The following is a 23,705-nucleotide window of genomic DNA, read 5'->3' as shown; positions in this document are numbered from 1 at the left end:
AAAATATCCTCAGCAAAACACATTCTTTAAGAAAGGTGGTACTGTTTTCCTATGTTTCAGCTATGCTTTCCTAGTATAGGTATCTGAGGGAACACTGTTTGGAAGTTAACACCCCTTTTGCTGCTTTTTTCCAGTCTTGAAAGTGAAACTCATACATATTGACAACCAAGAGCAGATCAAGAAGCAGTTCTGAATTACACTAAGTAGAACTTAGATAGAATCTTTCCAAACTTTTTTCTGCACTAGGTATCTGCCACCATACAGATCCCTGAAGTAAGTTCTTCGTTTTAAAGATGAAAAACAGAAGTCATGAACATTTTAAAGTGATTTGGATGACATCTTCAGAAATCAAGTTTCTGTTGCAGATAGCTTCATCTCCCTGAAAGACATTCTGTTGGTTTCCTGAAAAACAATCACCATTAGTTCAAGTTTTCAGACATCTATTCTGTTTGAAGAAATGTTTAAATAGTAACCAATTAATGACAGACATCTGATCTGGGTCAAACAGATTTACAATAATTTGTTAAACAAAAGAGGTGCAGGTACTCTTGCATTCAGGGAGGTGTTTGCTGAAAGACTTACAAAATAATATGCGTTTATTATAAAATATTGCTTCTTCTGCCATAACTAAAAATGGTATAAAAATCAGCAAAACAAATTAGTAGGTTCCATCTTCTGCATACATTATCTTACTTACTATTTACAAAGCTTTTTTTTGTTTTTCAGGTTTGAAGATGCTCCTCCCAATTGAAATACTAAAGCACTGCCTTAGAATGCACAGTTTAAATTTTAACCATACTTATATCATACGATGATATACATATTTTCAGGCCATATACCAGTCTCATCAAACAACAAATATCCCCCCACACACAAAACAACATGGTTTTAGGTCAGGGTTAAAGGTCTGGATTGATCACAGGAAAAATCTAGACATGAAAAAATCCTTCAAATGTGACTGAAAGGGATGTTTCAGTTCATCATCCTTCACTATATAGTTTGAGAGGTCTAATTCAGAGTTCTATAATATACACTGATGCTTATTATGTCTATCAAAAATATAATCTTGAAAGTTATCTTCATTTAACATGGACTTTGGGAACTCTGCTTCCTTTTATTCCTTATTTGTGAGGGACTAAGAAAGATGAAGTCAGTATGTGATGATCCAAGGCGCAAAAAAGCAGAAGAAAACCCACACAATAATCTTCCAGTGAAGTAGTCCAAAATTTAGGCAGAAGTTATTATGAGGAATGCTATATTATTTGCTTCTAGAACTATTTTTATAATTTTACTACCTTTCCTGAACAAGACGACCTATGCTTTTCTCTAAATATCAGAGAGCAGCTAGCTATCAGATCATGAGATCACTAATGGAAGTTTCTGTGCTCAAGAAAGCATGAAGTGTTTTTCAGCAATGGTGCACTATGTACTTTCAGCAATGGTATAAGCTTAATTTAACCAGAGCAAAGCTCTAGAATTTACAGTGGTACTAAAATAGCCCTTCAAATGTATTACGAAAATACACTCATTTGTCCTGCATTATCTATGGTATTCTTTTCATTATTGTTGTTATTCATCATCATGTTACTTATTCATTGTCTCTAAATGAAAGAAAGATCAGGAGAACTTCCATATGTGTTCAGTTATGTATTGATTAAAACTACAATGATAAGTTGATGATATCCTTTAGCTGATGCTGCTATACTTTAGCTGTGAACAGGATGCAACAACTGAGATGGAGCAAGGTCAGCCTGTATTGTTACACACGCTCTGCAGAACAGTACACTGTTATCAGCTGAAGGTAGGAGGGGGGGGAAAAAAAAGCTAACTTGTCCACCTATCATAACACAAGTTCAAAAGAGTAGAGTAGCAGAAAAACTAGTCATTGCAACAAACATTACTGACAATCTTAAAAAAACATACGGAAATACCAAAATGTAAGGCAAAATAAAAGTCTTAACTCATACAGAGGAGGACAAAAAAAAAAGAAATATAAAAGCAGTTCTTAATATATTCTGAAAACATACAGCTTAGCTAAAACCTTTAAACAGATCATTAAACAATACGAATTTTTGTTTACAGTTGAGCATGACACAAGAAAGCCTTTCCCCTGACAACTCATGAATTAAGATAGCAGTGTATTGTTGGTTAATATGCAACAGTCTAGAAATATACACCAGACATGAGGTAGTCATGGAAGCACTCAGAAATTTTTTGCTCAACACCAATACTTTGCAAAGACTAAAAGTGAAGTGTCAGCTGACTGCCTTTTTGTAGAAGTTGGTCATTAATATTGACAAACAGAAGGCTTTTCTTTGTCCTCCTTCCATAAGGCCCATCTCCATATTATGCACCAAATTTAGTAGTTATTGCAAGTAAGACCACCAGGAAACACTGGCAAAGTGAGGCCTACTCAGTCTGAGATTCTTCACCATTAATTGAAAACTGACTTATGTTTCAGACACAGGTGAGTATTCCCTAACTAACACACAGTTCCTTAAGACATGGAGAAAGAAGTATTTCCAATACCATCTTCATCATTGCTTCATCCATTAGTAAATGAGATACCAAAGATCAGATGCAGATAAATATGCAAGTGCAGGTGCAGATAAATATGCAATAATGATTTCAATATGGGAAAGGCTTAGCCTTTTTCTTGTTATTTTTTCTGTTTTGAAGAAGGATTTTGACTTTAGGATTTAATATTAGAATTCTGTACATCATTCTGTATTGTAAGCCAAAATTTTCTAGAGAAAATTCTTATTGAGAGGAGTGTATTATAGTCACAGCACTCTGTTAGCACAATTACATAAGGACAATCCTGCAGTCTACCACCAAAAATTCAAGCCAAGGCATGGTAGAATTAAGTCTCTTAAGATACTAACAATAAAGAATTAGTGCACCACCTTGTGTCTGAGGATTCCTCCACAACATCTTAAAATATAACTGAGAGTTTATATGTTTAAAAGTGATTCTCTTGTAATCATCTTTACAGGAAATCATTTTTCCAGTAGCCACAGCCGAATTCAGAATGTAAAGTGCAAGTGTTTACCATAAAAACCTTCTCACTTTTCACGTTTTTCTTCAAACTATTAAAACAGCATTTAGTACTCCCGCTACAAGGTCTAAGTGACTACTTCAGAAACTAAGTACAGAGAAGGAGTTACTCTGAAAGTCCCACAATACAGTTAAGATCAAGTTCAAAAGGGTTTGAAAAATGAGGTTAAGATCTAAAAGAAATCATTTTTCTGCAGTTGTAGTAAGAACCATTCCTGCTAGAAAACAGGTACACGGTTTCTTCTTTTTCATGTTTAGAATGGCAGCATATTACTGGAGTTTAATGAAGAAGGAATGTAATGCATAGGAGAAGCCATACATGAAAAATTTATGTGCTATCTTTGTTGGCACTGGACTTTAGCAATATTTAATCTCTCCCTCCTGCAAAGAACATCAAATAATCTTTCTGCAAGCCAGATGGCTTGACATGAAGTGGGGCCTTGTCTCAGTACCTGAGAAGTGAAATCAAGAAAAGCTGCCACTGTCTCCATTACTGAGGAAAGAAAAATAAAAAAGAGCTCCTTTATTACATTTTATCGTCACTTACATATTCAAGCATTTTCTGTTAGCACATAGTAGCAGTAAAACATTTGATATGAAGTTTCACAGTGAAGAACACCACTGCATTAATTCAAATCAACTGATATTAAATATTTCAGATCAATAAGTTTAAATAAGACTAACATAACTCCATAATCTTGTGATTTAAATGCTAGTCCTCAGTAAAGAATGACAGCACTGTCGTATCAGTAGAAAGTGATTTTAAGCTTGTATTGTCTAATACTGTAAGTAATTTATATTTACAGCGTTTTTTAGTGTGAAATCTTTTCACATCAAGTAGGAGTGGTTGTGTTTTATGTTCACATTACACAGCTGTAGGGCAATATGGAATCTGGCACCTCTGAAAGCCCTTGCACCTATTGCAGAGTTACCAATATTCTTCATACTTACTATACAACTATTTTATGTGACAACTATAAAGTGAACATAAACCAAATCAAATATATTAACTCATATTACTGCAAATTAAGGGATAGGTAAAGTCTTATTCACACATGTAGCTGATTTTAAGTTTTCACCCCACGAGTGTAAAAGAGTTGGGTTTCTGAAAACAAGTTGGAAGAAGGGTTGTAAAATCTCCCACACCATTCACGTAAAACCATAATCTGTTCTGCTTGATTCTACACTAGAGTGCTTTTCAGTTTTGTTTCTCATAGAAAACACTTAAAAGATTGTCCAAGCTTGACATTTCTTATGTTAATATATTTCAGATGTAAGAATGTTTCCAATAAATAAAAACATCATGACATAACATAACCTTGTAACCAACTGAATAAAGATGCATAGCTAGATTATTTGAAGATGTCTAACAAGTAAAGTAAAATGTATAGCTGATTATAGCATCAGAACACATTTCACTTTAGACTTACTCTGCTGGAGTTTGGTTTCATCATTAAAAGGGTAGCTAATAGAACTGTACCAGCTTTTGTCCCTTAATTCACTAAGCTTCATGCCTCCCCTCCAGAGAGAACAAACAAAACTGTTTAGCAACAATACTAAGAAAGATTTAGGACTTTAACAAATAAAAAAGGTCGACTATTTCCTAATCACCACACTTTACAGCAAAAAAACTTGTTGAGATGTAGGCCCATATAGCATATTGCTGGAACTATCAAAAGTTCCTTTTTATCTATTTTAATGTGTACCTAGAAGAGTTCTTCCCCAGCAGCATCCCTTAAACATTTTTCAGATTAATGATTACCATTTCCCAATCACCACCTTAAAGCTACTTCGTCTTCTTAAGAAGAGATATTTTGCATGTAAGTCATCAATAGCACTACAAAAGCATGACTGAAAAAGATGTAAATTGCAACAGCAGCTGCAGATACCAAAACTGAATGCAAATTCCAAGAATATCTCCTTTTTCTTCCCGTCCTGTAAAAGATGATCCAGACATCATCCCCTCATATTAAATCCATGGGCATTTTGCCATCAACTTAATTAAAACCATAATTTCACAATCTATACTACAAAGGAGCGAACAAGTCCCTGATTTAAAGCAAACTTCAATCTGGGTATCATCTCCTTATTTCTAGAAATCCATGTTAACATCTGTATAAAGCAACATGGCATTTTAAGTTGTAAGTACCAAGACTGAGCCTTGCTGGATCTGAAGGCCTCAGAGATAACAGCTCAATAGCCCTCTGCTTATATGTGTTGTTAAGTTATCTAGGCTGATGGAATTAACTGAGGTTTGATTGCTTCACCGTAAAAGAAAACAGTTTTATTTGATCAGATTTGATCAGGTTAATATATTTTGAAAAGCTAAGAGGGGAAACCTTAGCAAAGGGTGGGAAAAACTTTTTTAAAAAAAAGCTTAATTTGTAGTCACTGAAAGCAAGTTTCTGAACAAGTATTTAGTTTGATAAAATATAGTTTTCTTTCATTATTGACATCTTATCTGAACTACATTCTCTGACTTCTGAGAGCTTTTGATTCACAAGTTTAAGCTTTGATATTGAAAAAGATCTTTTACCCAAAACAGAACAGGTGGTCCACACATACCTCACAACCTCAGTCTGGTTGGTAAGTGCTTAAACTGGAGATCTAATTTTCATTCTAAAATTGGACTTGTTTGAGGCATTTTATTAAAACAATTCAAGAAGCCAAATGAAATCAAATAAATGATTAATCCTCTCTATTCAGCACTTAAAGACCACATACTGTGTCCAGTTGTTGGGCACCCACAAGGTTTAGGTAACTCAGCTTGGTCCTTACTGACCATAGCAACAACTCGAGCTTCATGGGATAGTGAGGTAGAACAGGAGGAGAATTTCAGGGAACTATTTACATACACATCATGGCTATACTTTAACTGCTGGAGGAGGATGCTGGTTCACAAACAGTATTTCTAAGATAAAAATATTACCACAGCTTCAGAACTAACACTCGACAGACAATAACTGCTCCAAAATCCCAGTGTCAACAAGATGACCTTAATGAACACACCAATGCAACCACCTTGTCATGTTTCAAGGGACAGGGCTGTATCAGGTGTTCTTTTATTTCTTCTTTAAGCACATCAGGACAAGAAGAGAAGAGAAACTGACAGTTATATTTTATATTAGGACACTTGGAACAACTTTAGTCTTTACTCATAATCTTAATCTTTAAAGCATGAATTTGCGTTGTTTTACTGCTTGCCCTTTTCACATCTCTGTGTTTTATATTGGAATCAAATAACTAAAAACATTCTCACAGAATTTTCATTTCATTAAAGTAAAAAACCAGACATCAGTATTTTCAGCATATGCAGCCATTGTGCATGAGCAAGGCTGTCTGGAAAAGCAGAACCCTGTCAACATCAATTGACCAAAACTCACTGAAATCTACAGGAGGTTTTTAAATGAAGAAACACATAACTTGGCTTCTTGTTAGTACCGGGTCTCCCTTGATAACACTAAGAACACACAGGCATTAAAATAAGAATAGGAATAGAAAAGCATTGGAAGAAAATAAAGTCAAGGAAGTTCTAACTTGTAATATCTAACCTTTCAGAAAGGTTTTAACAAGTAACATGTCTGGTCACCGAATGAACCCAAGAAATTATAAGTTGTAAAAAAGAAGTTGTCCACATATTTGGCTGAACAAACTTTCATTAAAAAGCAGTAATAACTGAATTTTACATGTGATCAGTCAGATATTTATCCTCATCAGGATAACGGACTATACAATATGAAATATTACCATTTTAACAAGAACACAAGGCCAAAATGCAATGCAAGGAAGTACTAAGAGACAGAATGAGGAAAGCAATGCTGTAGACTTCATGCTATTTCTTCATAATGTTTGAGCATGACAATACATTAGGCCATTCTCCAGTGAAATTTCATGTACATGACAACCGACTAAAATAGCCTTAGTTACTCAGTTAGTTTACTTATATTTGCTTGTGGTAGCATCTCAGTTGTGTGTTCAAGAAACTAATCATATGTACGTGACTTTTTTGAAGTTTGAACACATAGCATATATTTTAAACACTTATGTGACAGAAATAGCAAGTAGTCTTGAAATACATTTTCTACTTGAAAGTGCAAGTAATTTCATTGTTAATTTGAAAAACAGGGTTGATTTTTTGTCTGTTTTAATTAGTTTTATACTTCTGAACAAAAAGAACCTAAAGTTACTTTTTATGTGCCAGTAATTCTCCATTTTATTAGTTATTTTTAAGGACTCATCATTTAACCTTATGCATGGTGTGAATGGATTGAAAAGAGGTTTATTTGCGTAATAATTTACTCATTGCCTGAAGAACTTTGAGAAGTTCCAAAATATGCAGAGCTACCAAGAGAATATACAATTTACAATTCACATATGCAGTTCCTCACATTCACTTGTCTAATTTTGCATGCATGCAAAATAAGCTGCATAATTTATTTTGAAAAATGCAGTTCATCTTTGCACACATCATTACAGAAGTTTTATAAGCAGAATTCAGAGCTCTTTTTTTTAATTGGAGCCTACCATTGCTATCACTGATACTCTCTTAGTGAAGAGAAAATAAGATCTTACAGACTGATAACGCACATTCACCCATGGATTTTCATCCTGAATTGTGTTTTCTGAGAATGCTAGAGACGAGTTTTGCTTATACTCTAAGCAAGAAGCATTGCTTTATTCCACAGACAAGTAATTTCAGTGGATGTTGAATGTGATTCCTACTATATAGAAAGTTTTGGATAAAGAATTCTCTCTACTGAAGAACTTTAAGAAATCATAAACACTAGTATAAGAAAAGGAATAGAAAAGGTAGGATTTAATGGTTAAATTAAGCAGAGCAAAATATCTCATTTTGGGGGGAGGGAAGAAAAAGGTATTTCCTTGGAAATATATGAGTGAAACTCCTTATCTATCTATTTCTCTACATGCTTGCTTCCTCCCATCTACTTACTACATACCAGAAAAAAGCACCCAAGCATAACAAAGGAATTGAGAAAGGAGATAGGTTAACTCTTAGTACCAGTTCACAGTAATAGAACAGATTACTGGAATAGGCTAGAACTGATCTTGTGGGTAAGGCAAGGATTCAGACTAACAAGAGTTAACATGCAAATCCAGGAGAAAAAGACCACCCAAACTGATTGTTGCTGTTGCCATCATTCGCTGGACTATGAAAATCTGCTGTGCCACCACAGATTCAAGATCAGGTCAGACTTCAGTATAGGAAAATGGTTCAACTAAGAGAAAAGAAAAAAGATGCACTAAGTGAACAAAAACCTAAGCAAAGGAGTAGGTGCTAACCGTCTCACTGTCTTTACATCTTGTACCAGAACAGATTGCTAAAACTACATTTAAGTAGCAATCATCACGAGGAATAGCGAAAAGCTGACAAGATAAACTGACTGCTACGATCAGCGTTAGGCCCTGGCATACTACAAATGCTGCCCTCAGTTTGCCACACATCTTCAGGTCATTGGCAGCAATTAAAGGTTAAGACTAAACTAACATGTGGGTTTATGCGGGGCGGGGGGACACAACAGTCATGCTGGGCCAGAGAAAGGTCTAAGCAGAATTATGGGCTGTGCTAGAAGTTTGTGAACTAGATTTTTCCAGTCCCAACTATGACTTAAGTAAGGGAAAACAGCAAAGGGATTCAGGAGGCACTGCCATATAATGCAGAGTACCTCTGTTAGCTTACGGCATGAGGCTACTTACTTGTGGCGTGGCAGGTTGTTGTAAAAAGAAGGCTAAGGAGAAGGCCCAAATTTCCATTTAGGTCTGGGGGACAGCTGAATGCAGAGGCCTAAAGAAACAGATATTTGAGAAAATCTGGCAACAAGAAGTTCCTGGTCCTAAGCTGCATACAGTTACTACCTTGTGTCTAGGAAGGCAGACTTGAGCTCAGTTTAACAGGTTTTTTAAAAAAAAGTCTAGAAGCCTCTTAAGTGCCAGTGTGAATGCAGGTACAAATGAGGGCCATTACACAGGCAGTAGAGAGTTTTTAGGAATAAATGCAACAGGAAAATTAAGCTTAGGATTAGGACCAGAGTTGTAGCTGGCTGAGAGCAATGAGGAAAATAATTAATGCCTTTTTAGAGGAGGGCTCAGTAGGTCACGGAGAGTTGACATGACAGGCTAACTCCTTTGAATGGAGGAGGCCAGTGGACTTAAGTCTTCGGCCATAATGAATAGAAGTGTGTAAGATGCCACCTGACTAAGTTTAAGATTCTCAGCAACTTGGAAACACTATTCGACCTGAGATAGTCAAGTGTACAAGTTCCAAAATGGTATCTGACACTGAAAATATTTAACTATGGTCAGCTCTCCTTTAACTCACACTCCATAAAACAGAAGCAGTCACACCAATGATTTTCAGGGGAAAAAAAAGGAAAAACAAAAACCCATAGGCTTTGCTATTATGTATCTTTATCATTCGGGAAAGACAGACACAAGGGAAAAAAGCACATAGTACAATCATTTCTGAGTTTGTTTCCGAGATGGTTTCACTCTTCTCCTCAAACATCGAGCCCTCATTCTGCATTCAGTGTCTTGCTTGTAAACAAATGGGTCTAGACTTGAAAGAAAATCATAATACATAGAAGAAAATAAAAAGCAGAAAAAGCAGAAGAATATCAGAAACTATACTGTTAGGACCTGTATCAGCTTCTTTGTGGTCAGACTCCTGGCATTAGTTTAAAAGAAGGCATATATTCCCTCTGGGGTACTGATGACTAGATGGGTTCCATTAACATGAGCTGAAGATAGCATAGATTTACACCACAAGAGGCAGCACGTAAGACAAGAGTACAAATTTGCTGCATTTGTCTGCAGACTACTCTATCTGATAGGGTTAGGGTTTTATTTATCTGTATACTTCCTGCTCTTAAACACACGGTCTCACCTCACCTGCAAATATCCATGGTTTGTCTTTTTTGACAGTTAAGTTCTCATACAAGATCTGTTACATATTACTCATTTTTCTGAGGAACAAAGAGTGTATGTACCCAGTTACACTCAACTTCACTCCTTCACAGAAGCCAAAACATCTCTTCTGCTCACTCCAGATATGGTAGCTGGCAAGGCAAGCTTTAGGCAAGCTTTTAGACAAGGCAAGTAGCTTTAGCAAGGCAAAAGCAGGTCCTAGAAGTTTTCCTTGCACTTTCTGAAGTTTTGGACACCGAAAAAGGGGGGGGGGGGGCGGGGGGGAACACCTTTCCCTCTTTGTGTCTGAAGACCTATTCAGGTAACCAAATATATTTAACCCCTTCCCTAACCACACTCCCACTACGAAAAGGCTCTTTAAACACACGGCATTGCCACAGCATCACGAAAAGCGAGGCGGTGGCAGCACACAGAAACGGAGGCACTGCAGTTCCGAACAGCGGCGGCCTCCGCATTGCGCTGCCGGTGCCCGCGAGGCCTGGCGGACCTGATGCCGCGGAGAGACAGCGGAGGAGCCCGCAGCGAGTGCCTCTCCCGGGGCAGGGGGCGCCCCTCACGGCTGGGCGTGGCACCTCCAACGGCCGCTTCCAACGGCCGCTTCGTTCGTGAACAGTATGTAAACCAAAACACTGTGGACTTTTGACTGTCCTTAATATACGCAGCTATGCTTACCGAACAGTATAGTTAGCTCCAGTAAATAAAATTAAAATTAAATTAAAATGAAATAAAATCCTAAATATTATTCACGTAATGCTATTTAGACATCAGTCCCACCAGCCTTTTCCTTTAGTAATTCTGCACAGTTAGCACTACTTCTCATATGCAATTTAATCATTTACTTAAAGTTTATGTTACCTATCTGTCTTTTCACTTAAAATATTGACAGTACTGCAAAGTCCTACAACAAAGTCTTGGCTAGTCCTTAGAGTAGAAATACTTTGTTCTCACTTCTACCTAAATGCATCTTGCACTGCCATAGCAAAAAACAAAAAAGACAGAGAGACATCAATCTATTTCCTGATTTATTTGCTAAATACCTCTGGATATATATATTTTTTTAATCTGAATATTACCTACTTGACTCTACAAACCCAGCCAAAAGTCACTTTGATTTTAAGTGTAACAGTGTATGTAATACAGATACTGAAAGTCATATTGTAGCCTTCATAGTCTCACTGATTTAAATAGTAGGTATCTAGCTCCCATTACAACTGATGAGACTTAGCCATATAATAAGATAACTTAATCTAAATGCTGTGAAGGATCCAAGTCCCTTATTATCATAACTGTTAGGCAAAAAACAAAAAAAACAAAAAAAACCCAAAAAACTAGCTCAGTCTTTTTTACTTTCTTTCTTGCATTTGTTTCAAAGAGATAGGCAGAAAAAGTAGTGGAAAAACTGACTTTCCCCTTAAAACTGCTAGACTTAAACTACAATTGCATTCTAGAATAAGACATCTGGAGCAGAATCACATCATTTATTATTAAACAGTCACTCTTCAGATTTGATTGGCACTTTAAAATACATAGACATGTTTTAACTGTCTTAATTAACATTTAGTTTGCTGCACTTAAACTGCTAAAAGGGTATTTTTAAGCTGGTGCTCAGTTTCAGCATGTCTATAAAGTTTTATGGACGACTGAAGTCAGCTGCCCAATTATGCTCCTTTACAATTGTAATTAAGTCTTCAATTGATGCTTATGTTTTTTGATTCTGAGCTTTTAGTAAAACACCAGTTAACAAGTAAAAGAGAAAATAACATGCTACATACCAATAGGATTTCAAACAACTTTTATTACTTGTTTTTTCCCCAAATTGGTTATTTTTTCTTCCCGTTACAATGAAACTTGAAAGCTAGATAGAACATTAGCAGCAGCGCTAAAATTGCATGTTCTTATGCATGTTGTTCCCAATACAGCAAAAAGGTGCCTTGGCCAGCAAGATAGTAGTAGCAATTACAGGATTGGTAATTGCCAATTCTTTATGACTTTATAATTAATAACTGCAATAGTAGGGCTAATATGTCCTTATTATTCACCTTGTTTAATGTAAAAGGACATTTTTACAGAAAATGTTTGATGCTAGATAAAGTTAAACCTTTCTTAAATGAAAATTTACTTTTTTCCTGCTACCTAAAAAGGTTTTAATTTACCTTTATGATATGTAAGTATCTATAAATTTGTGCAGACTTTCCAAAGTGTCTACAAGCTCTATCAACAGACATCTTTTCAGAGCTATAATGGATTCCATTTAATTCAAGCAACACACATGCAGAGTTCCAAACTGATAAACTGAGTTGTCACAAACTCCAGACCTGTACGGCATGGGCATTTACAAATCTGTTGGTATCTGCTTTCTTAAAAATATAAAACATCTTACATATAACAGTGTTTGTACCAAAATTTATAATAATGGTAGGGCTATGTTAATGAACTACATCACAAAAAGCAATTAACATTTTAAAACAAAAAAGAAAATGAAACCCACTGGAATTTAAAACACAGTTATTAAATAGTAAGATAAATGGACCTAAACAAAATCTTCAATTTAGTGAAATTTCATTTAAAATAAATACAAAACTTTATAGGCTTAGTTTATAGCATTTAAGAAACAATTTATCACACATAAAAATGTGCATATTACTTTTATCAAAAAAGTGTATTTAAACTTTGAGAAACACATTTCTCAAAATTAAATAGTAATATACTATGTGTATATATGCACGTCATACACAAACACAAAAGCAGATTAGCAAACAAATTAAAATACCAGTATTTCCAATTTCTTTTGTTTTTATTAGTACAGAGTATCACCTCCTCCTCTCCTTGCACCTAGAATAAGTGTTAACTATATCCTCCTACAGAGCCAAGCGCTATTGTTAGCAATTACGATAGGCAGAAGTCTGGAGGCGTTAGATGATGGAATGGATGAATGAGCACACATTATTTTGCATTTTTGAAGTGTTCTGTTCCACTGTGACCCCTTTCTATCCTTCCAAACAGCACTGAAATATTTCCTCCATGGATGACATGAATGTCATCAATATAAACATACTGCTTTTCTTCTTTCTTAGGTACCAAAGTTCATCTTCCACATTCCCTATGGTATATCCTACAGTATCTATGAGTTGAAGTCAGAAGAAAATATTGTCAAGTAAGAAAATCCATTTATTCAATCTAATAAAAATTACATACTAGTTCACTGTAAAAAAGTAATTTTTTGCACTTTGTTTTTTCAATCCTTATCTGGCAGTTCATTACACACATTTTGAAATCAGTAAGGAATTTGATCCTTATCCCTTCAGTTTTCAGATGAAGAGTAAAAGGCCTTTTTTAAAACTAATTAAGAATAGGGCCCACCGTCACTGATCATACATTACTTGCTGATACTGCAAAGACTGCTGTGAAGATGCATTAGTTAAAATACGAAAATGTATAACACAATGAAGTATTCACAGCATTCCATTCTCTATCATCCTAATCCTAAAAGAAAATTAATATTCTTACAAACTCTTCTCAAGGAAATATTCTGAAATTGACCTGTTTTAAAAAATGGGAAAACAGTCTAGAAAGTAGCCAAAAGAGGAACTTAGCAAAAGTATAAGGGTGTCAACATGACCTAAAGACAACATAAAATGCACTGATTTACAAAGCAAAAAAAATTCCACCTTCCTAGTACAATAAGAAGAAAGACAAAATAGTCATTTTAATTTTCATATCAGCTCCTAAAGATCACAGACAGCATGATATTAAATGCAATTAGAGATAGCCTACCTACCTAGGTAGGTGGGGAAACAGTTTACAATGTGTATCTGCCAATAAGGAACTTGTAATGCATTCTTAACTTTCTCTTAGATAATACTGCAATGATGGTGTGCCCAGTAGTATGCACCTAGTGCTAAAAACCATTTTCTTCTTTCAGAGAAATTACAATAAATCAATTATATTTTAAAACAAGAAAAATAAAGTGATACTTACATTAACTGATTTTGCTGACTGTGCATAGTTTGCTGGTTCAAATCCATGTTGTAATCAATTGTTGCCAAAAAAACATCTTGCCCTGTAGACAGGGTAGGTGTACTCCAACATCTTGGTAGTATACATATACAAGTACTGCTGGAACTGCTCCAGATCAAATGTAGATCTGAAAAAGAATATATACATAACTTGGTTTTCAGAAACATTTTTAGGTTACTTAAAATATCAGGACACTGTCAACATATTAAACATATCAATAAAACACAAGTAAATATTCTTAGCAATTTAATACTTTTTTCCCCTTAAGGTTATACTGAAGTTAAAATCAATTTAGCTTCAACTGTTACATGGCTTAATACTACTGAAAAACAGAGAATGAATGATTTAGCATGTGGGTGACTGATTACTTTTTTCTTGGCATACAGATTATATTTAATAAGAAGGGAAGAGAATAAATTTGGAGAAACATAGACAACCTCACATTCACAATTCAAGTTCATTATACCTAAGCTGTAGAAAGTTTGGGATGTTTCTCAGAAACTTTTCATCCAAAATTATTCTGCACATTTCAGTGTGAGGTCTGCTTCCCTTTTCTAGCCATTCCTTTTCTCTTTCATCCATTTGAGGGCCACGTTTGCACCGTCCCTCGATGATGCCATTTTCCACTATCTCACTGATGATCATTGACCACACGATGAACTAAGCCACATTACATTCCCTACAATGTTAGAAACCATGATAATACAATGTAATTTAATGCAGTAAAAGCATTTTATTGAAGTATTAATTTGTGACTCTTAATGATAACTTACAATGAATTTTTCATATGTATAAGATTCCTTGCAGCAAAACCAGAAATAATTGACAATATCTGAGCACCACTATAACAGACAGCAACAATCTTTCTGTTTGCCAGCCTGAAAAGCAAATGTATGTATAACTACTAAGTATATAACTATATATACACACTTTTTTTTTGATGTTAAGGAAATTTCATTGAAAATCTGACAGTGATGCTTTCTATAGCCTTCTGAGGAAAAAAGAAAAAAGTACTGGACAAGGATACTGTTTCTCCCTGCACTTGTAACATGGCTATTAAATCCTCAAACAAGCATTGTTATAATATCAAAGCAAGGACAGTGGTTACACAGTTTCCTCCTATGGGCTCTGCATTATGGCCTATTTGGAGGAATCATCTTAAACTATTGAAAATCAGCAAGATTACCATGCCCATTCTTCTGTGCACTTCTTTCCAGACTGCCAAAACAGAAGTCAGTTAGTTCCAGCTGAGTGGGGGTTCGGTGCAAAATATCATACTTAAATGACCTTAGTGCTCCTGCTGATTTATTGTTCATGAAGCTGTAACAAATTACAATTATTGAGGGGGGCAGAAACTAACCAAGATCATCATGTACATTTCACAAAAGTAACTATGGCATTAACAATCATATTTTGCACATGGTGAATTGGATATAAACTGAAAGATTATAACCTTTTAGTTTTTTAGATGTGGTTAAGGCAAGTTTTATAAAATGAAACAGTTTGCTATACCATTGTAGATAACTACAGAAGTATATTATTCTGCACTCATCAGAGAAGTACAGAAGACCTCAACCAAATTCTTTCCAAGATTTTTGGCACCTCCCCAGATGTTATAGGAATGGATTACCCATGGAAATGTCTGTTCTGTGGATAACATATATATAATTTTTAGATTGTCTCATGCTGGTATAGTTTCTACAGTTCATTCATGCACCCTATGTGAAATTTCTGAACTCATTTATAGTAATTTTGCCCCAAAAGTATGTTGGCAGAGCTAATAAATATGGTTGATTTAAAACTCAAGTGATCACTGCAGAAGTCTAGCATACAGAACTGCATGCAGTATTAAGCTTAAGTCTGCTGAATACTAATGCCTGTCTTACACACATATCATGGAATCTAGGTACCTGATTAAGGTAAACAATTTATTCTAACTACATTTTATTATGCTATTTAAAAAAGAGTAGCAATTTAATATTCAGTTCTTTTTTAAAAAAATGCATGATATAATACACAGAATAGATATCAGTTAACTGCATTATTCTAAGTAACTACTCTTGTAGCTTAAATGTACATTGATAGCCCTATTTTGGATTGGTAGGTCTGACTTTCAGAAGTTGACAGGGAAATAACTGTTTTAAACTTTGAATAAAGTGTGTTAATCTTTGTAAACTTGATTTTACAAGATACCAGTTTAACCTCAAATACACAGTGTCCCTTCAGTAATATGTCACTTGAAGATATAGATAAACACAAATGCATTTTAAACCCGGAGGATCTACCATACAAACAGGTACGCCTCATGGTAATCTCTATTAAAGTAATCAAACACACTGGATTAACCAGATTATTTAATCAGTAAATATGAAGTAAGCAAATACGTATGTATATTTGAGGCTTTCCATATTAACATAACTTATTCAAAATTCAGTTCTGAGGGTACACTTATGTAGTTGAAGTTTTGGTGTTGAATTGGCCTCAGTAGGTTTCTCTGGGGGGATAAAACACTTGGGCAGAGCCTCATTTAAACTTCTAAGATTCTGCAAGATTTAGGGTTGATTGTCTGCATCAAATAAAGCCACTTAAAATGAACTAAGAAAATATCAGAGTAACGTAACAGCCAAAAATAGGCTATATAGAAACATCAACTTCACAAGCACAAAACAAAGATTTTGGAATAACATTTTTTTTGGCTAGCTGGAGAAGGCAGTGATCATAGACAATATGATTTTTTTCATGAGGAACACCCTGGGTGTCCTCCAAAGTCATACTGGGAGACATTTCCTCAAAGCTTTCTATAAACTCATCCTGTGACCCATTCTCATATTCATCTGTGTACCCAATATATCCTCTGCTATCGACACATTTTTGAAGTGTTTAATTGAAGGAATACTAAACAAACAGAAAAAAACAAAATTCACTAAGCAATTTAAACCTGAAATATTTATACCCTAAGAAAATTATGTTTATGGGATACTTTAAACTTATCTCTTAGACAAAAACTAACAGATTTATGATTTTACACACATACGTAAACAAGTTATTAGAGATTCTGTATTATGAAAATTAGTCTTTAATAGTCTATAATTTTAAATACATCTAAAAACCTCAATAGCATACCAAATTACCTTTAGAAAGATCATATTCTTTATCACTGATTGACTCTTCCCCTGAATTGCCTATAGATTCTTCCTTTAAGTCTTCACAAGGTAACCTGGCAAATAAATTCAGCCAAAAAATGAAACATCTAATACAGTATGTACATATACATAAATAACATTTCTAAGAATCTTCCAAGCAATCAACCAAGGGCTCAAAGTGTTATGAAGGTGAAAGATTAACAGAAATAAATCAAGACAGAGAAGTCAATAGTACTGTAACTTCTACTGAAGAACCTTAGGTCTCTGCTATCTATACAATAAACTCACACAAGTTCTGACACTCTTTTAGCTCTGTATCTTGCATAGTCTGTGAACTGCTGAAGCTGGTATCTCAAGTAAGACCTGGCCTTTAACAGTGTGAAAGACCAATGGATCAGGCAACACACAAAGAAATTATAATCCTGTAAACCAAAACTAGTATTGTTTAGAAGGGCCCTTACAATTTCTCATGTAGATTTACTTTTCTAACTGCAGTTTAACATAGTGAACACTAAAATAATCCTGTAGGAGCCCAGATTTGTGAAATATTACAAACACATTTTGGGTGCCACATGACTCTACAAACCCTTGTCTTCTCCTCATTTATACAAAATAATAATAAAAAATGTTATTGAGCCAAGGCCCAAACCAGAAGAATTAAAGCATCATCCGTTTTCTCAAAAATGCATCAGAACAGACTAATCTTTCAACACTTAGATGATACCATTGATGCCTGTCAGATGCCATTACATTGTCATTTTTCTGGATGTGCACTGGAAGAAAGAGAACTACTGAAATGAAAAAACTACTTCAATCGAACATTTATGTAGTAAAGTAGTAAATTCTTCAGAATCCCAAAGAAATTTGGGCAAGTATGCTGCACTGGAGGCAACTGGAGCTGCTAGCACAATGTAATTCTGGATATCCTTAAATTGCAAAGGAATTCAGTTGTTCAAGGCACTGCAATTATCATGACTTGCCATCTGGCTTTGCCAAGAGATCCTGACTATTTGCATATATCAGTCTTATAATAAAGGGTAATATACTGGAGAAAAAAAAAAGAGAGAACACAGGAATGAGAACGCAGGAAATCCTTGATTCTAGCCCTGGAATATGTGCTCTATGTAACCTCAAGTCAGAGGAAAATATGAGTTTAAATTTGCATTCATAATAAATAAAAACAAAGCATGCATGTGGAAAAATTCTGCAGCAGACGGAAACAGAAATTCATCAACACCTAAAATTATTATTTCAGGGACTATACTGAAAGCAACACAGAAAATAAGAAGCTACCTTTCAGGAGTTGCTGCTAAGAGGTCTCTGCCACATCCTGTTCAGCTTTTAACTCTGGCCTTCCATCAGCTTCTTGCTTCACTTGTGATTCCTTGCACACACCATCTCGGTGTTCACAGTCATTGCATCTAAAAGTGTATGATAAAACTGAACTATCAAGACAAGAATCACTGTGAAACACACCTCTGCTTTAGATAAAGATACCTGGTTTACCTAAAAATCCAGCAAAACTTGGCAACTTCAGTATGTGAGAACACATTAAGTGTTTCTCTAAGGGACATCCACCTTCCTATCTGTTCTCTTACACTTATCTTTGACTGGGCCCTTATTCTCTCCGGACTTTTTCTCCTCCTCTTTTTCTCTGAAGGGGAAGATACAGTGGGTCTACCAGGCCTTCTGGTGCTCATGAAGCAGATGATGATGATTGCAAGCTTTCAAGTGAGAGACAACTCAATTAAGCAAAGTTAAAGCTTTGTAAAAAAAAGTGCTTCGCAATAATACAGTATCTTTCAAACGATGATCAAATACAGCAGAATGACTGGGTTCAGAATTAGAATCTGTTCTTCACGTTCTGCCTGCAGATTATCTCTCTTTAAACTCAGGGGAAGATATAGATGCATATATACCTTTTTAAGCTAAGTGCCTTAACATCGGTGGTGAATGTTATATCATAACACAAGTATAAACTGCCCCGCCCGCCACATGAAGTCCCGACCCGAGGGCGCCCTCCGGCCGGGCCCCGCCCCTCCGAGACCCCGCCCCCGCCTAGGCCCCGCCCCCCGCGGCACCGGGGCGCCTCCGCCGGCGCCGCGCGCGCGTCTGGTTGCTCCGCGGGGCCGCTGACCCGGAAGCGCTCTGCCCCGCCCCGCCTCGCTCGGCGGCGGCGGCGCGGCGCGGCGCGGCGCGGAAGATGGCCGAGTCCCCCGAGGAGGTGGCGGTGCTGGTGCAGCGGGTGGTGAAGGACATCCGCAACGCCTTCAAGCGCAACCCCCACATGTGAGTGCGAGGGGCCAGCAGCCCTGTCCGCCCGCCGAGTCGCCACGGCCGTTGGGCGCCTCAACGGCCGCGCGGCGGGGGGCGGGGCGGCCCCGCCCGGGCCGCCGGTACCGGCCGCGGGGCCGCGCTGCCCCCGGCGAGGGGGGGCGGTCTCGGCTGGGTCTCGGTTGGTTCTTGGGGGCCCGCGGCCGTTACTGGCGCCCCGGGCGGGGCCGCCGTGCCCCCACGCCCAGCTAACCCCCCCCTCCCCGCCGCGCGGCCGTTGAGGCGCCAACGGCCGTTACCGGCGGCCGGGGGACCCGGCTGCGTGCTGGGGGTCGGGACCCTCCGGGGCAGGAGCTGGTCATGCTTTCTATCCGGCACACACCCTTCAGCCTGCTGCCGAATTTACGGCATATTTGGGGAGGGCTGGGGTTAAATGAACGTTGCTTTTAATTTGAGATGTCTCCTTTGACGTGTGTGCTTAAGCAGGGCAAGCTGTTAATAGCTAATGTGCTCTTTGCTGTCTTTATTCTTCTGGATAAAAGCAAATGCTTGTACTGGAATTTTTTTGTAACTCTCCGATGCTGGTATGACTGGCACTTTATGCAAACCGTAGCTGTGTTGGTGTTTCTAGTGAATTACGCTTAAAAGATTTGAAGTAGTTTGATCACCATACTGTCGAAATGAGGTTCGTAAATAAAACAGGAGAGTGATTGCTTGTTGTTTTTGGTCATGCAAACCTGCACAGTCTTTAAAATTTGGAAGCAATAAGTAGCTTTTTAAACACAAATCCTTAAATGAATTTCACCAGAATTTGAGGTCTACCACTGTTAAATTCATAATGCAGCTGAAAGTGGGCTGATATTGCATGTAGATGAATCAAGCATGCAAAGCCCCTGAAGACAGCAGGAATTTGTGTGCACTATATGTCACAGGATTAGCACTGATGGAAGGAAATCTCAGAATTCAAACCCACTGAATTGCATCTTTGTACAAATAGTGCACTTTCATGAATAATACTGTCAAATTTGTTATATCTTTGTGCTGTGTCTCTTAATGAAAATTCTGGTGCTTTTCACTGTGGATCTTTCTGAAGGAGTCAAGATGACTGTGTAAATAGGAACTGCTGTTACTGTCCTTTGAGAATCAGGTTTATTTAACAATCTGGGAGTCAGAAGGTCTGCATTTTGTTTTCAGTTCTATTACTGATCAGCTGTGAGTCCTTCATTTAGCTGCCTCCCCTATTTCTGTGTCTGTTCCTGTCCTTTGTTGTTTCAAGACGTAAACTGTTTGGAGAAGCGACTTTCCAAGTGTATATGTAGACTCCCTATTGGTTATGGCAAATGAGATAGCAGATAACAGATAATAACTTCATAATGTAAGTGCAGTATATTTGTGTTGGGCAAAAATGCTGCAGTTTCTGAGGTGGTAGCCTATTATCTGTTACATAAAGTGGTGTGCTAAGCAATTATTTAGAGAATTTTTACTGGCACTTTTTAATTTAACACTTTTCATGAAGGAGAGGACTGGAATGAATACCCTCCCGTTTCTATAAATGTAGCTAGCAACTTGGGTTGGTGGTCAGGTTTTAAAATACAGCATGTGGATGCTGTCCAAAAAGAACTGCATTTTGCCATGAAGTTTCATTTTTGGGTTTTGAGGCATAAAGCTCTGTAAATAGCCAGAATTTGTGAATGAACATCCTGACTCTTTTTAGTTCCTACTCAGTTGCAAACACTGTTTGCTGGTAGCAGGTTTTGAGTTTGTGTTTCTGAAGAATATGCTGAAGAATGTGTTGCTGATTTCTTTCACAGATGCAACATAGATGATAAAAGTAGGTTGCAAGAGTTACGTGCTCTGAGGCTGATTCACTGTGTCATGCTCAGAGTGAGGAAGCATGTACTACTGTTAGTTTATCCCTCAATTAGAAAAAATAGGGGAATTCTGTCTGTTAGATTACTGAACTGACTCTTTGAATTGAAATTATGCATGACTGGTGTGGTCTATACACAGGATATATACAGGCCCTCCAGTATTATGCCCCATTGTGCTCTAGGTTGCAGCACTGCTGGCCACACGTTTTCTTGCATCTGAGAGGCATCTTCTCTTCCTGCTGTTGGCCAAGACGGTCGTAATCAGTTGCAGTTCCTGGCAAATATAATCTTCTTGAGTGGCTGGTTTGTGTCTTAGATCCAAGTTTGAGTTCTTTTATGTTGCATGCACCTGACTCCACTGAAAAAGAGTGGTTTGCCAGGTGCATGATGCTCCTATTCATTTCTTACTTTTGTCTCCTGCTGTCATCTCTGTTACAGCATTTGTTGTCTCTTGTCTTTCGTTCCTTGTTCACTTGCCCCTTTTACATCTGAGGGAATGGACTTTTTCTTCTGGCAAGGTGTCAGTTTTCCAGGGTTTAGAGTGGGTGTAGTCTTTCATCAGCACTAAAAAGCAAATAAAAATACAGTTTTAGGTTAAATAGAATATTGAGTTGCTGTTCCTCATTTTTTGCTTTCAGTTAAATATGGAGCAAGAATGTGCATCTTTTTGAGGCAAGTTTACTTCTTCTTAAACATACAATACAAAATTCATTTTGCCTTATCTCACTGATAGCTCCATCCTCTTCAGAGGAATAATAGTGTCAGCATGCTAGTTTTCAATTTTGTAAGGTTGTGAATTTTTTTGCAAAATGTTTTTACCCAGTTCCAGAAGTGTAAATCTTGATGAAATCATTTACATGAGGTGTCCCACTGCAACTAAATGGATTGCCAACAGTGAGCAGATCAGTACTTACTTGTGTTCTCAAGAGCAGAACCACCTTTAGAAAATGGTGCCACAGTTCCAGAAATTACAGAATGCCATTACTGTCCCAGGAAACTGGGAGTATTTTCAATTGTAAAAGAAAAAACAGCATGTTGTTGGCTAGTTCTTGCTTTTGTTTTTAAACTTTTCTTTTGCATGTGGGGTCAAACAGAAATACAGACTGTTTGTCATAAAAGCATATGAATTTGATACATGTAATTGGAAAGATGATCTCTTAAATGATAGCCTGGCATTAGAGTACAAAACCAGAGGACACCATTTCTAGTTTGCCAAAAATTATTGATGTCAACTTGGTTCAGTTCACTTTTTCTGTCTGAATTCACCACATACTTAATGTGGTAGAAGTACCACACTTCGTTTGTTTAGATTTGAAACCGTGAATCAGCATGTCTCCTGGTCTGATTATAAATGTCTTTGTTGGGGACTCAGAAAGAAAAATACTGTAACTGCTTTCTTAAGTTCTTACTGTGGCTGAATATTAAATTCTTCTTGCCAATTTACTTTTTTGAGGCTGTTGAGCAGCTTTGTAATGCGTTGTTTCTTCAAAATATAGCAATACTAAGTAAAAAATAATTTGCTCACAATACTTAGATAGGGCTCGTCAGTGCAGAGCTTTATTATTACAGCAAAAGTTTGCTGTCATATTAATCTTCCTTTAATTCTCAATCAACAGTAATCTTTTAGAGACTGAAGAATTAGTAGCTACAGCTTCTTTAGAAACAAATAGTGGCAAAAGTACTTTGGATTTCAGTAGAATCTCACTGTTTCATTTGTGGAAGAAACTGTAGTTGTCCCACTAAGATAATCACTAATCATAACTTGCGAATCTGTTTATTATATGATGCGCTATACAATAATGGGAAGAAAGTTTCAGAGTTTGGATTTAGGCCCCCTCTTCCTCTCAAGTGTTGAAAATTCATTAGGTGTGTAGTTTTGTCATGAGACTTATTTTAAATTAGAGATATAAACCTCTCAAATGTCTATGCTCTGGATTGTCTTCCAGCATTAGATTTTCTTCATTTCAGGAATATTTAACTACCTAGGTTCAGTCATTCTTATCAGTACAATTTGAACTGTGTCAGTTGGTTATACTTCATTCACATTTTAACTATCTCCTGACCATTAGTTAATATCCTCTTGCCTATTCTTTGAGGGGAAGTTGGGTTATTTTAAAGATGATCTTCTCGAAAAAACAGGCAGTGTCCCTTAATGCTGAGATCCCAAAAGCTGAGGACCCATCATGATAACCACTAGAAATGCCTCCTTCCCTAACAATACTGTAGTATTATGTTTATTGTGAAAGAGGGAACTTTTTGTATCATCAGGGTTTTAAAAGTTCAAAGTAGGTTGGCCAGAGTTTGGTTTTGGATGGGCTACTGAATGGGTGGGTCATCATACTGGGGGTCTTGAAGCATATACTGCAACAACTTACCAGTATTGGTTTGCATGGTTAAGACT

The 23,705-nt window shown here is 36.8% G+C and overlaps 1 protein-coding gene and 1 long non-coding RNA gene across 2 annotated transcripts in view; one reads left to right on the top strand and one right to left on the bottom strand.

Moving 5' to 3' along the window:
- Positions 1–345: 345 nt before the first annotated feature.
- Positions 346–15,298, bottom strand: LOC135325142 (uncharacterized). The gene is made up of 4 exons (XR_010386328.1): positions 15,203–15,298; positions 14,483–14,695; positions 13,978–14,143; positions 346–402 (listed from the first exon to the last, which is right to left on the bottom strand). It is a non-coding gene; the product is annotated as an uncharacterized LOC135325142 (long non-coding RNA).
- A 3,927-nt stretch (positions 15,299–19,225) lies between these two features.
- Positions 19,226–23,705, top strand: part of PTAR1 (protein prenyltransferase alpha subunit repeat containing 1) — a 43,525-nt gene continuing 39,045 nt past the window's right edge. Inside the window, exon 1 of the mRNA XM_026097803.2 lies at positions 19,226–19,448. Within this exon, the coding sequence (XP_025953588.1) occupies positions 19,363–19,448 (86 nt within the window). The 5' untranslated portion in view covers positions 19,226–19,362. The remainder of the gene's footprint in view (positions 19,449–23,705) is intronic.

The sequence above is a fragment of the Dromaius novaehollandiae genome, chromosome Z (assembly GCF_036370855.1).
Source record: "Dromaius novaehollandiae isolate bDroNov1 chromosome Z, bDroNov1.hap1, whole genome shotgun sequence".
In the NCBI taxonomy this organism is placed as follows: Eukaryota; Metazoa; Chordata; class Aves; order Casuariiformes; family Dromaiidae; genus Dromaius; species Dromaius novaehollandiae.
This window is presented reverse-complemented; position numbering and strand designations above follow the sequence as displayed.